The 13,104-nt window shown below is 33.6% G+C and overlaps 1 protein-coding gene across 1 annotated transcript in view; it reads left to right on the forward strand.

Annotated features, from left to right (window-relative positions):
* Positions 1-6: 6 nt before the first annotated feature.
* Positions 7-13,104, forward strand: part of LOC110039432 (probable serine/threonine-protein kinase At1g54610) — a 13,841-nt gene continuing 743 nt past the window's right edge. Inside the window, exons 1-6 of the mRNA XM_020744487.1 lie at positions 7-125; positions 1,016-1,300; positions 1,659-1,976; positions 6,015-6,236; positions 8,746-8,843; positions 11,149-11,257. Coding sequence (XP_020600146.1) covers positions 1,130-1,300; positions 1,659-1,976; positions 6,015-6,236; positions 8,746-8,843; positions 11,149-11,257 — 918 coding nt within the window. The 5' untranslated portion in view covers positions 7-125; positions 1,016-1,129. The remainder of the gene's footprint in view (positions 126-1,015; positions 1,301-1,658; positions 1,977-6,014; positions 6,237-8,745; positions 8,844-11,148; positions 11,258-13,104) is intronic.

Here is a 13,104-nt window from a genome sequence, read left to right on the forward strand (position 1 = left end):
AGCTCGTCGCTGGCGAGGATGAATTAGTGGATGGGTGGCCGCGTTGGCTTGTGAATAATATACCAAAAGAAGTTCTCGCTGGTTTGGTTCCCAAGAGTGCCGATTCATATGTTAAGATCGATAAGGTATGCAGCTTCTCTTTTCTGCAACTTTTGTCGCTTACTAGTTACCACGTACATTTCTTTCGTCTTGATGGCTTGTTGAACATTTGATTCACTGTTTTTACCCTAGGTTTTTTCTGAAATTTTTTTTGTTTAATGATTTTATAGTGATGAATTTCAAGAACTATAACTTATACAGTAATATTCTCTAGTTATATTCTTTATTATGAACTGCTTTTATGCTTTGGTTCGCCACCTCTTCACTGAAAATACGTTTGTTTTAGCTTAGTGCTAATAACATGGCTTTCAGTTCTGCAAACGGTATATTGAATTTGTCTTCTACTCTAGATCATATTTTTTATTCTTTAAATGGTAAACTCGTAGCAATTGGACTATGAAAGTGTTTTGTGATATAATGCAAGTTGATTGGAAACTTATATTAAGCTTGGATATGCCCTATTTTCTTTTTGTATGACAGAGAATGTAGTTTGGATTTATGTCAGAATATTTAGTTCTATACATGGTAAAATTAGGAAAGGCACAAAATTTAAATGATTTAATATCAATTATGGGGATAATTTGAGTTAAGAAGTAGTATCAAAGAGAGTGAAAATTCAATTTTTTTTCCTTAAATAATGGATAATTTTCGAAGTTTTTTGATTTAAAGGGAAAGGAAGAGAAAAAATCATCACTAAATGCAAATGGAGGATTTTTGATCCAGTAGCTTTTGATACAAATTTGTGTCAAGAGTGCAATACAAATGATTAAAAGAGATGGATATTTGATCGGAAATATAAGACAACACAAAGTTGTCACAGGAAGGAAAATGAATTTGAGTGTTTTTTGCAGTACAAAATAGCTTTTTTATAATTATTATACAAAATTTTTATATTTCTGATCAAATATTGTTGTAGATTGGTCAAGGCACATATAGCAATGTCTACAAAGCCCGGGATAGGGATACTGGGAAGGTTGTTGCTCTAAAAAAAGTTCGTTTTGATACAGCAGAATCTGAGAGTGTTAAATTTATGGCCAGAGAGATTATGATACTACAGAAGCTGGACCATCCTAATGTTCTTAAGCTTGAAGGCCTTGCCACATCAAGAATGCACTTCAGCATTTATTTAGTGTTTAATTTCATGCAATCTGATTTAACTAGAGTTATCTCTCGCCCTGGTGAACGGCTTACTGAACGACAGGTTCGTGATATTCACATTATATTAAGTTCAGTTTATACTTACTGAGGTGTCTATGAAGTTAAAAATAATTTCTTACTTTGCTTAATCACATCTGTTACTTCTAAATCTTTCTTAAAGGGCAAGCTTTCTCTACATCCAGTTTTTTTTTTACCATTTTATATTGGTTTTTTTAACTTTTCTATTTCGCCTAAAATTCTGTTGAAAACATTTTGCTATTCTTACTGAAATAAACTATTTTAGCTACTTATTCTAGTCTGCTTTAGAATTTTGGTTCCTTAAAAGCATTTTAATAATTTGTCAATAATGAATTTCCTTGCAAATGTTGCCGTCTAAAATTCTTTTAAACTATTTTATGTAGATTAAATGTTACATGCATCAGCTGCTATCTGGTCTTCAGCATTGTCATGAGAGAGGGATCTTACATAGGGACATTAAAGGATCTAACATTTTGATAGATAAAGATGGTGTGTTGAAAATAGGTGACTTTGGCCTTGCAAATTATTACAATCCCAACCAAAAACGACCTCTTACCAATAAGGTTGTAACCTTGTGGTACAGAGCTCCTGAATTGCTTTTAGGTTCTACAGACTACGGGGTTGGTATTGACCTTTGGAGTGCAGGGTGCCTTTTGGCTGAGATGTTTTTGGGGCGACCTATCATGCCGGGAAGGACGGAGGTTAGACCATTTTCTTATCATTAAATTAGAAGACGAGTCTTGCCTTTTAACTTACATTTTCAGAATTTGTTTTACTCCGTTTTATAATCTTTCAAAGCTTTTGATTTCTCTCATTTCTTTGCAGTTCATTTAAAGGGCTATTTTGCGTATTTGACAAACACCTCTAAGAAATTGATATGTGATTTGGGAATAAGTTTTAAATTAGTGTTCTCTTTTGTTCTTTTCATGCTTTCATTCTTGTTATATTTGGGGTTAAACTTTTATGTGGATCTGTTTCTATTATTTTATTTTTTAAATTAGCACCTATTAATGTTATTATTATCGTAATGAATATGCATGGTGTTAACAAACCTCGTGATAAGTTTTTTATTCTTGCTGAAGCTAAATTGAATTAAGTCAACGGGGAATGTTGAGTATCTTAATCATAATAAGCATAGAACTTTATATAGTTATCGTGGGGTGTGATTTATTTGACTAAAGTTAAACCTTCTATTTTGTAATGCTCTAGCATTTGTGGAGAGGTGTCACCAAATGACATTACCAACATATCTTGAAGCATATCAAGTTGTTATAGTTCTATTGCATAAATTTCACCTCATTGCAAATAGGATAGTTTTGAATGGAGCTCATATACCCATACACATGCTGAAAGTAAGGGAAATAAAAGATGCCCCATTTTTTGACACGGGAACCGCCCCGCAGGGGTGCCATCCATGATATACTTGTTTTAGTGCCACGGAGGATCGTGACTTGGATCGGTCCAGGAGGACTGGTCGACAATTTCTTTTTGTGGATTTCACCCCTATTTGGAGTGGGGTCCACTCCTATTTATCATAAGTCTAAATATGTTGTTTTTGTGTTTTAGGACAATTTTTTATTTAGTTTGGAGTGGGGTCCACTCCTATTTATCATAAGTCTAAATATGTTATTTTTGTGTTTTAAGACAATTTTTTATTCAGTTTATGTCAGAACAGCCGTCGACGCCCAGGTTTTTCTTCAAGGGTTGTATCCGAAGAGGAGAATGTATTTCGACAGCAACTTATACGAAGGTGGTGTTCATCTATCCTACCCTTCCCTGCTTCTCTAGCTACATCCCCCTTCCAGTCACCACCCTTCTTCTCATCCTGCTGCCAATCAATTTACCTTCTCAACCCTCTGTCCAATTATATCCATCCCATCAGGACTACTACTATGTTGTCCCATTGTTGTCGTGCTCCCATCCTGCCTCCCACCTTACATTCCAGCCACAACCCTCCTACCAGTACTCTCTCCTATCACCTGCTGCCGCAACTCAACCCGGAGTCCACTGTTCTTCCAACTTGCAGTCCTATCGCAACCCTCTTACCTCAATCTACACTCTAGACCTCGTTGACCCTGCGCCTCCTGCTCCATCACCACCTCCCACCACCCTTCCAACCGCCAACGCACTACCAACTCTTTCGGGATACAACCCTTGTCGTGTCTGTGTTGTGTTTTTTATTGTATATCCCTTTCAAGTGTGGGAGATTGTAATCGCCTATTTGCTTTGAGTAGCATTAGCTTTTTTTTTGTGGTTTGGGTTAACTCTGGTATCATTTGGTTTCAAAAATAGTTTAATCATAGTCATATCTTATGACTTTTAGTGTTCACAAATACTCAACCCCACCTCCACACAAACTTTCTTTCTTTTGCAGAATTTTCAAATCGGCCACCCGAATTTTTTTTCCCACCCTACCTCATCCCTATATGCCCTCTTCCGTCTACCAAAGCCCAAACCCCAACTACACCGCTGAGGAGGCAATTTCCAGAACTTGATCATGAATTTTCATGGATGACATGTAATGGCTATTCCGTCAAGTGATACAATAACTCGATTCCATTGAGGAAAAAACCTAGGGCAGGATCACCGTCGACCGTAATAATGAAATCTGTGGAGGACAGTGAGATGACCATATGAATCCCTTTCGTAGGGATGATGTCAATGGAGAGGAGGATCAACAAGGGTGCTTTAGGATATAGTTTCAGAGGAGACCAAGAGATGAGGTGCCCAGTGGACGATACGGAGATGAAGTGCTTGTTGGAAGGTACAGAGGTGAGATGCTAGTTGAAAGATACATGGATGAAGTGCCTATTGGAGGATACCGAGAATAGACTGAAAGTAGACCTACCAAACCTAATGGGAGAATGGATCCAGATGATTCCCTTGAATGGATGGATATAAACTGTTGAGCTGATATTTGAATACAATGAGGTGCTAGATGACAAAAGAGTGAAGCTCGCCGCCATCAAGATGAAGAGGAATGCCTCTTTATAGTGGAATATTTGAAGAACGAGAGAGACAAAGAGAAGGAAGAGACAAAATCACATATTGGGATAAATGAAGAAGGCGATGCAACGATAATACTCTACCTCCCACTATTTCTATGATATTTTCTTGAAGCTCCACTACCTGAAGTAGACAAAGCTATCAATTTATACAACATAAATTGAAGTGTGAGTTAAAAGAATCAGATGAGTACACTATAGTCACATACTTTGGAGGTTTGAAGCCTGACATTAGTAATATGGTCCAATTGTGAACCAACTGAGCACTAAAGGACATGCAAACTCTAACATTAAAAGTGGAGAGTTAGCAGAAACAGAGCAGTCAACCACCCCCAGTCAGACAACCACTTATAGTGGGAGATCTCAGGAGGATCACGCCTTAAAGATTGGAGCATACTTGTCAGGAACATGACATAGCCATTCTAAGTGGGAAGAAGTCTGAGCAGAGTAGCATACCTACTATAGTCCCTGTCAGGAAATGTTTCAGATGCCATGGTTTTTGCTTCCATTTGTCTGACGAGCTGAGTTTTATTCTTTTTCAAGCAGTGTGTAGTGGAGGAGATGAGCAACAAAGAGGTAGCTGGAGAACACGGTGAGGAGTACCATAGGGCAAGATGGTGGTTGTTTGGCGAGTCCTTCTAACTGAGGTTGCGAGGGAGCTGCGGTGACTTTGCTACAACACATTCTACATCCATTTCACCATAAAAAGAAATGCATGCAGTCTCATCATTGATTGAGGAAGAAGTAAGAATATAAAATGCATGCAGTCTCATCATTGATTGAGGAAGAAGAATATGTCGTCTACACTTATAGTGGATAAGTTGAGTCTCACGACTTAGAGACACTCTCAACCATACTTCCTGATGTGGTTTAGGGTGGTATGCTCGCAAATGGAGGAAGCTCTTCAAATGTTTTGGGTGGCAGTACTGTTGCCAGTCGGTTCCAGGCGCTTCTCGGGCTGCATTTGGGGATCACTTTTGCGATCACTTTTATTTATTCTTCTTTTATGTTATTTTGTTTATATTTTACTTTAAAATAAAATATGTTTGTTAGTGATGGTTATTTTAAAATTATTCGAGACATATAAATGTTATTTTGAGTGTCTTGTAAAATAAGTAACTTGTTTTTAAAAACCAAAAATAAAAACGCTTAAAAAAGGCACCAAACAAACATCTTAAAAATAAAAATAAAAACAAAAGGGGTCCCAAACAAACCCTTAGTATATGGTGACATGAAAAACTGTAGATTCCAACTATGTATTAAGGAGTACATGAAAATCTTTCTTTAGTGCTTAACTTATATGATTTTCAGCTAATTTTTCATTTCTTCTGCCATGCGCAAATAATTTTTTGTGCTATTATTATTGCATGCTGAAATCCTTTTTTTTGGTTGATATGTGACACACGCTTTTGACTCTTACTGTATTCCATCGACATTTTTAAGCTTTATTTTGTAGGAATTGGAATGCCTTGTATGCCTAACAAGGTGCTTGCTCTGGATATTTTAAGCGGACATTAAACTTCTGAAATTTACGTTTTTGACAACTTAGTTTTCATGTATTAAATCTATTGTTGATGTCCATAAAGACACTTCTTGAAGTGACAGAAGTTCACATAAATACTTATCCCTTACATTATTCCTGTAATATTACTTTTGATCAATTTCGTAGATTTTCTTATAAATTCTGTTATTTGAAAGGTACCGCCAAGTCATAGTTTTTCTTTCCTCATGTAGGTTGAACAACTACACAGAATATTTAAATTGTGTGGTTCTCCCACTGGGGACTATTGGAGAAAATTGAAGCTGTCGGCAAACTTTTTACCTCCACAACCCTATAAATCTTGTATTTTAGAGACCTTTAAAGATCTTCCTTTGTCTACTAAAAATTTTCTAACCGTTCTTCTTACGCTAGAGCCCTACAATCGTGGTACAGCAGCTTCTGCTCTTCAAAGTGAGGTATTATGCTATTATAGATTCAGCAACTGGTTAATACCAAGTACAAAATTTATAACTAGTTTTTTGGGGTAATGGTTTTATTACATCTTAGCAAAGTTATCTACTTTTTAACATACACTTAACATCCGTTTATTATGTAAAAAAATTAACTATGGAGTTTTATGCTTCTTTTAAGGAAGATTTACAGTCATACCACTCAATTCCTATATTTTTACATATATATCACCTAAACTTTAATTTCTACATGCGCACGACCTTTCCTATGCATGAAAAGTTGTAATTCACATTTTAAAAGTTAAAATAGTAGCATTTTTTATTTGATATGAAGGATTTAGGTGGCATTATGTATGAAGTAAAATTCAGGTGCTAGATATGTAAATGCATGGGAATTGGGTGGATGTATGTAAATGTCCCTTCTTTTAAACATAATATTCCATCATAGTTTGGTTTCCTATACATGCGAACCTATTTTCATTGTTAATGACTGAATGTTTTGTTGTGCCTATCATAGAAAATAGAAATCTAATTAACCTATACATATTGTTTTTAAAGGAAGAGGGTCTATTAAAATTGATTTAAAGCTACTGGTAAACACGATCACAATTAAATTAGCAATTTGTATGTTAGATATATGTCGTTTGTAAAATTGCTGTTATTGGTACCAAGTTAAATGAGAAATGTTGAATTTTGATGATTGGTACCAAGTTAAATGAGAAATGTTGAATTTTGTTGTTAGGTGTCGGCGCTTAAAAGGGGGGAAAAGTTAGGCTGTAAATATATGCCAAAATTCATGAATTGAATACATTAAATGAATACAGTCTATTTTAAATGGAGTATTACTAAAAGTAGATGAGGAGTAATAAAGCCGACAATAAATAGTTGGGACAAGTCTAATGTTAATCATGATTGTGATTTATGTTGTGTGGATGTAGTCTGCAAAGCATGATGGGCCTTTTATTTTTTTGTTCTTTTATCAATTGTCAATAAATGAATTCTCTATTATATTTTTTTCTATTTTGTTATTCATAAATCTATACCTTCACCCTCTTAATCCCCTCCAAATTGATCTTTTCCCTATAGTTAGTTTTTCTAGTCATGCTATCATCTAGATGAACTTGGTCGATCTAGTACCAACATCATTGGTAGCCTTTTGCAGCCCATTGGGCCCGCCGTTTACTCCACAACATTCAAAATGAGAAAAAAATATCATAGAAAGAGAGAATATATATGCAAGGGAAAGATAAGTGAGAGAGTGTGATAGAGAGAAGCAACATGTAATGTCCAATCATTGTTCGTGCCGTTGATTTGACAACTAGTCGTGAGTTCTTAGTAATATTCATATAAACTTTTTAAATGATATATTCCATATATGAAAATCCTCTTACAACATGCTAATATAGGAAAAATCTTACTACTTTTGGTAGGAGACATGGTTTTGTAGATCTTTTTCTTGATTATTTTTTTAGATATATAGCCTCCACTATGGAATTCTCACAATTTTAGTTTTATATTGGGCTACTGGGAGTTTTAATACATATTATTTGACAATAAAAGTTATGGAGCCATATTTGGGTGTCAAAGATGCCCAATATTGAGTTAAAAACTAACCCCGTGTTTTTGATGGGCTGTATCATTTCTTGAAGCTTATAAGATGTGCTTCTACAGATGCCATAGTGGAGAACAGCACAGTTTATGCCATTAATGTTCAAGAGAGAGGGGCAGAGCTGTGTGAATATATTTTCAATGCTATGCATGGCAGGGGAAGATAACAAAATGAAGGAGTGATTGTATGATGTGAGTGTGGTAGAGAAAGTGTGCGGGCTTTTGCGTTCCTTCACTATGTGTGTGTGAGAGAGAGAGGGAGGGAGCAAGGGAAATTGGGTCTACACTAGGGAGAGGAGCATTTCTTTAGGCATCGTACCATGAAAAGGAGAGTAATATGCAAGAAGACAAACTTAAAAAATGATGATATATTAAATTAAAAGAAGAGATTTTTATCAATAAAATAATAATCTAAAATTCGAGAGACAGTAGTTATATGTGAGTTAAAGGGAGCGAGCATTAAAGGAAGGTCATTGGAAATGAAAATATATTCAAAAAAAGAATTATTCTACTTCTTTAATTACAGGGTTATTTTAGCTTCTTCATGACTAGTTTTATTTCTACTTCCTCTTTTATGCCAAACACCACTTTCTTCACCAAGATCTTCATATTTTAATTGCCTTCAAAACTGGAGTTCATGGATTAAAACTGTAACCACTGAGGGGAAATACTGTATTTCAACATTGCAGGCCTTGAAATGGTGGCTACTGATGCATTAGGTGCATGTTTAATGTTAAATCTCATCGATATGTATTCATAGTGCATTATCTCATTTTCAATCTTTGAATTCCTTGGATAAACATCAATTTTACATCTGTGGAGATAATGAAATTCTTGTTAAATCAAATTAAATTTTAAAATAAATTCCAGTTCATTTTATATTGTCTTCTTGCATGTTTTATTGCAGTTTTTCTGCACGGAACCCCTAGCTTGTGATCGTTCAGGTCTTCCTGTTTTTCCAAACAAGGAAGAGGATGAGACAAAATTGCATCGTGAACGAAAAAAGTATGCTATTTGCCTGTAGAAATTTTTATTAATTTAATTTGATTAATTATTCCAAGTTTTTGCTGTCCTGTGCTAATATATACGTTAGGTGGCAGACCTCTTGCATCCAGCTGACATTTGATTAGAGTTTGAATTTATACACCTTAAAAAAGCTTACTTCTCTTTTTTTATGGCTGACTTTTAGAAAAAACCCTTTTTATTATAACTCATTGTTTGAATATATAAATGACTGTATGTATGCAAATATAGAGGACAAATTAGGATGACGATAAGGAGATAATATTTCTATTTATGGAATATGTTGCAATAATAATTTAACTTATTAATTTTGCACTTTTTATGATGACATTTTTCAATCCAACGCTGTTTTATGTTAATGCGCTCTCTCTCAAATTGGGGCATAAATATTTATATGCTCCAACTTGTTACAAACATTTCAACTTATCATTCTTCATTGACAACACGAGTGATATTTTTTTTCTTGATAGGATTCTATCTCTGACTAAGTGAAGATCCATTTCAATATGTTTGATTCTTTCATGGAAAATATGATTGCTCGCAATATAGATAACTGTTATCATAGTTAATAATCATAAATTGTAATATAAGGATGCTATATGCTTCTATGACATTTTTAATTGACAGCATATTGCTAAAAGAATAAGCCATTTTCTTTTATACAATTTCAACGCTAGATCTAGCTACAATCCTTTCTACTTGCTACTTCTCTAGGCCATGAGATTTTCGTCTTCAAAGCCCACTAACTTGAAGTGATTTTTTAATCCTTTGTGAACCTAAAATAGTTAGAATTGGAATATGCCAATCTCAAAATGATTATCTTTTTAATGTACGTTCTTTTCCAAGAGATATTTTATTTTATCTTAAAATTTTTATGATTAGATCCCTATGATTTTTCTTTTGTTTTGCCTATGCTGACTAATCACACCAACACAAGATACATCGTCAACTAGGCATTGGTGGCGAGAAGCATTTCAAAATGTTCATCATTCTCAGATGATTGCAGATTATCCATGAGAGAGTTAAAATGAGTTAAAATGGTTGCATATAAGAGGACATGTTTCTTCGAGGAAGTTTGTAGGATATTTTTATTTTAGAGAGAGAAACACCTTTGTCGTTATATGCAAACTCTTCCAAGTAAATATTTTTTTATGCCAATATGTTTAATGATGAAGTCCTTTGAATTTACTACTTTTTTTTATCAATATTGGAAGCATCATTGGGTTAAGAAGAATATCATCAACATGCATGATGAAGATCACTGTGCTATAAGAGGAGTGGTGGATAAAAAAACATTGATCGGTTGTGCTGCTAAAAAAACTAATAACAATGAGAACCTAAGTTTGTTGAACAAGCACAGGGACATCGTTTCAACCTATATATAACTTTTTGAAGATTTTAGATTTTCTTATTCCCTAAATAGCATGCTCTAGAGCTTTCTTTACATAAACTGCTTTAGAGAGAATAAATTGGAGTAAAATACACTTCCATAAAAAAATTATTTTATGATTATTTTGAAACAATTGGTTTCATGCTAAAAAAGTTGAACTGAATGTACAATTACTTAACAATATGTGTCAAATTAGTCCCCATACTATTTACATGAGATCATTTTAGTCCCAGAGTCAATAAAAGTGTCAAATTAATCCCCGTAATTTTTTAATATGCAGCCCTCATTAAGAGTCTGGGGATTAAATTCACTTTTATAGACTCTAGGACTGAAATGACCCCTACAAAGAGTCAAGAAATCATTTTGATGCTTTTCTCGTTTAACAATAATGCTCCATATTTCATTTTTTTTATGTAATTTATTTATTTAGCTCAATTATTTAAATATTTATCACTAAAGATTGCAAATGATGATAAGGGCTGATGTCAATGTTGACTTTGGATGATTAAACATGTTTTTGGGGTATTTTGCTGCTAGTGGAAACAATTACATCTGTTGGCTAACAATAACCTTATTATTTGAGCTCTTGTATCCTCTTTCAAGATGATTGAATCATTTCACTCGATGAAGTTTATTTAAATTTATCATTTTGAAACATGTTCTCATCTTCCATTAAAGATTTTTCAACTAGACACTTGAGGTTTCTTTTCATGTGATTGTAAGTTGTAACGATGCTAATAAAAGTTTCTATTTTATGGCTAGTCTTGTATTTTATTTTAGTGTACTAAATGAGACGTGGGTACACTATTGACTTTAGACATGTAATATATTTGAACTTGTGTCTCAGCATGAACTTTTTTTTTCTCGAAGCACATTAATATATGAAACCCTTTGTAGACACATATCTTCTGGGCGGAAGAAACAACATTTTGAAGAAATTCAGGAGCAAAAACGGCAGGATCAAGCTTTGGACGTTCTAAGTGTTTATTCTGCATCCCCTAACAAGGTAAAGATATCTCATAGTGATTAGGAATATAAGCTCATAGCAGTTTCAAAAATATCGAGGGCTTGTTTGGAATTATTTTTTGTTTTTATTTTGTTTTATTTATGTTTTTATTTAAAACAAAATATTTTTGATATGATAAAACATGCTTAGTTGTTTTTAAAAACAATCAAAATAATTTTTAAATGTTTTGAGTGTTTTAAAAACAGGCTTATTTGTTTTTTAGAAATAAAAAAATACAAAAAATGCACTAAGTAAACTTGTGTTTAAAATAAAGGCAACAGCAAAAACAAAAACAAAAGTGATCCCAAACAAATCCTGAACTTATTATTTTCTTTGCTTTTCTTTTTTAATTTGTTTCATGTTTCTTGCTAAATTACCTTAAATATTAATTTTACTGCCAACTTATTTCTGCTTTATAGAATTTGCAACTCCTAGTAATCCAACCCCAGTCGTTTTAGATATTATCTTATTTTTCTAATCTGACCTCAATTCTACATAAAAGAGCTCACTATGACCTCAGATTTATCCTCTTGTGTAGTCATCTTGTAATTTATCAATTCCATGAATTATGAATGATACAAAAATATAACATTCTAAATGAACATACATATTAACTTCTGATATGTCTACCCATTTAAATGGATGAGATTCAGGAGTGACTTAGCGTAATCACATTCATGTAAATATTTATACGCACTTTCCTTGCCCAAGCTTCAATGGTTCCTATGATATAATTTACTTTGGGCGCATTTACATACGAAACACCCAATTCTTATGGATTTACCTATCTCACACCAAAACTTCAATATTTACAAGCACCATAGGAAAAATAGCACTTGTTATCACCTTTTAATAGTCAAATCCATCTTTTCATCCATAGTTAAAGTGCCATACATGTAAAAATGAAACTTTTGGTGTGAGATACATAAATCCTGCTCGAGGGACTGGCGCGGCATCGGGAAGGAAGCCCACGGGCAGGAATCCAACCCCAGTCGTTTTAGATATTATCTTATTTTTCTAATCTGACATCAATTCTACATAAAAGAGCTCACTATGACCTCAGATTTATCCTCTTGTGTAGTCATCTTGTAATTTATCAATTCCATGAATTATGAATGATACAAAAATATAACATTCTAAATGAACATACATATTAACTTCTGATATGTCTACCCATTTAAATGGATGAGATTCAGGAGTGACTTAGCGTAATCACATTCATGTAAATATTTATACGCACTTTCCTTGCCCAAGCTTCAATGGTTCCTATGATATAATTTACTTTGGGCGCATTTACATACGAAACACCCAATTCTTATGGATTTACCTATCTCACACCAAAACTTCAATATTTACAAGCACCATAGGAAAAATAGCACTTGTTATCACCTTTTAATAGTCAAATCCATCTTTTCATCCATAGTTAAAGTGCCATACATGTAAAAATGAAACTTTTGGTGTGAGATACATAAATCATAAGAATTGTGTGCTGCGTATGTAATTTTCCCTTAATTTTTTCCTTCATTTCTATCTCATGTCAATTAGCAGTTATATTCATTTTAATCGAATTTAGAATCAGACATCACATTTAAAATTTCCAGCTTTTTAAGCATTAAATGGTCTCTATATCTAAAAACCAATAAGATTTTTGGGAAATTTACATAATTGAAACCAAAAATTTAATATTTACATGCGCGGCATTTTAGTGCTTTAAACTAATGCATGAAAATGTGGATTTCTCTTTAAAAGCGGTGAAAGTGCTATTTTCGATTTGATATTAATGATTTGAGTGTAATGTGTGTAAATTGGAATGTATAGGTGTGACATATATAAATACATAAGAATTG

Source organism: Phalaenopsis equestris, unplaced genomic scaffold (genome assembly GCF_001263595.1).
Source record: "Phalaenopsis equestris unplaced genomic scaffold, ASM126359v1 Scaffold000002, whole genome shotgun sequence".
Taxonomy (NCBI): domain Eukaryota; kingdom Viridiplantae; phylum Streptophyta; class Magnoliopsida; order Asparagales; family Orchidaceae; genus Phalaenopsis; species Phalaenopsis equestris.